Source organism: Manacus vitellinus, unplaced genomic scaffold, assembly GCF_001715985.3.
Source record: "Manacus vitellinus isolate BGI_N305 unplaced genomic scaffold, ASM171598v3 scaffold_78_pilon, whole genome shotgun sequence".
Lineage (NCBI taxonomy): Eukaryota > Metazoa > Chordata > Aves > Passeriformes > Pipridae > Manacus > Manacus vitellinus.
In genome coordinates, this window is record NW_021940807.1 from 192,044 (window position 1) to 193,105 (window position 1,062).

A 1,062-nucleotide genomic window follows, 5' to 3' on the forward strand; every position below is an offset into this window, starting at 1 on the left:
GGTGGAAGGTGTTGAGGTTGGAATGGGATGATCCTTAAGGTGCCCTCCAGCCCAAACCATTCTGGAACTGCACAGTAACAGCCCCAGTGTCTCCCTGAACACAATTCCCAGCACCCCCTGGTCATGCTGTGCTGTGGTGGGTCAGTGTCCCCTCCCTGAGCACAGACATCACATCCCTGCAGCCACACCTGGAACGTGCAGAGCCAAGGCTGGGGACAGTTTGTGTTCCCATGGGAGAAGGGAGGAATCACAGCCACGAGAGCACAACCATCTGTTCCCACCCTCACACCAAGGGGCTGCAGGAGTTGGACTCCACACTCCCAGGGGTCCCTTCCAGCTCAGGATATTCCATGGTCCTCCAAGTGCTCCCAAGACCCACAAGGGTCTCCCAGCACAGAGCACTTGGATCTCACCAGCTTTAACTGGAGGTGAAGGCCACAGGCAGCCCCTCTGAGGGGCTCCCGGCTCAGTGATCCATCCCTGCTCTCAGATCCCAACAGGAAGGATGGGGATGGGCAGCACCAGCCCCCAGGAATGCCTGCCAGGGAGATTGGTCTGGCAGGCCAAGGTGGTTCCCAGCGCTCTCCTTCCCAACCCATCTGTACTCCTGGGGTCCCTCCTTACCCCTGGGGGCACAGCAGAGGCCCCAGAAACAAGCAGGTGGCTGGAACAGGCCGGGGGTGGAGGAGCTGCTCTCCCTCAAGAGCAGGAGGAGGAGGAGCAGCCCACTGGAGCCCCACCCTGGGGTGCCAGAGCCCCCTGCACCCACCTTCACGGCCCCTCCTGCCGGCGAGTGTCCCACATTGTCCAGAGATCCCACTTTGGCTTGGGCCTTCTCTTTGAAGTTCAGCTTCTGGTTCTCAATTTTGACATCTCCTCCCCCTGCAAGGACATGTGCAGGGGTGAGTTCAGGAAAGGTCCCACGAAGGTCCCACCCCTCCCCAGCCCCCCCAGGGAGCTGCTGGGGACCCTTTGGAGGAGGGACAGGACCAAGGAACACCTTCACTGGCTCAGTCTCTCCCCAGTTAAGTCTGGTTTAGAACTGGCAGGACCAAAGTTGGT

At 60.2% G+C, this 1,062-nt stretch overlaps 1 protein-coding gene across 1 annotated transcript in view; it reads right to left on the minus strand.

Moving 5' to 3' along the window:
- Positions 1 to 620: 620 nt before the first annotated feature.
- MAP4 (microtubule associated protein 4) overlaps positions 621 to 1,062 on the minus strand; it is a 114,029-nt gene continuing 113,587 nt past the window's right edge. Inside the window, exons 18-19 of the mRNA XM_029964666.1 lie at positions 770 to 882; positions 621 to 626 (exon numbers count right to left, since the gene is read on the minus strand). Coding sequence (XP_029820526.1) covers positions 621 to 626; positions 770 to 882 — 119 coding nt within the window. The remainder of the gene's footprint in view (positions 627 to 769; positions 883 to 1,062) is intronic.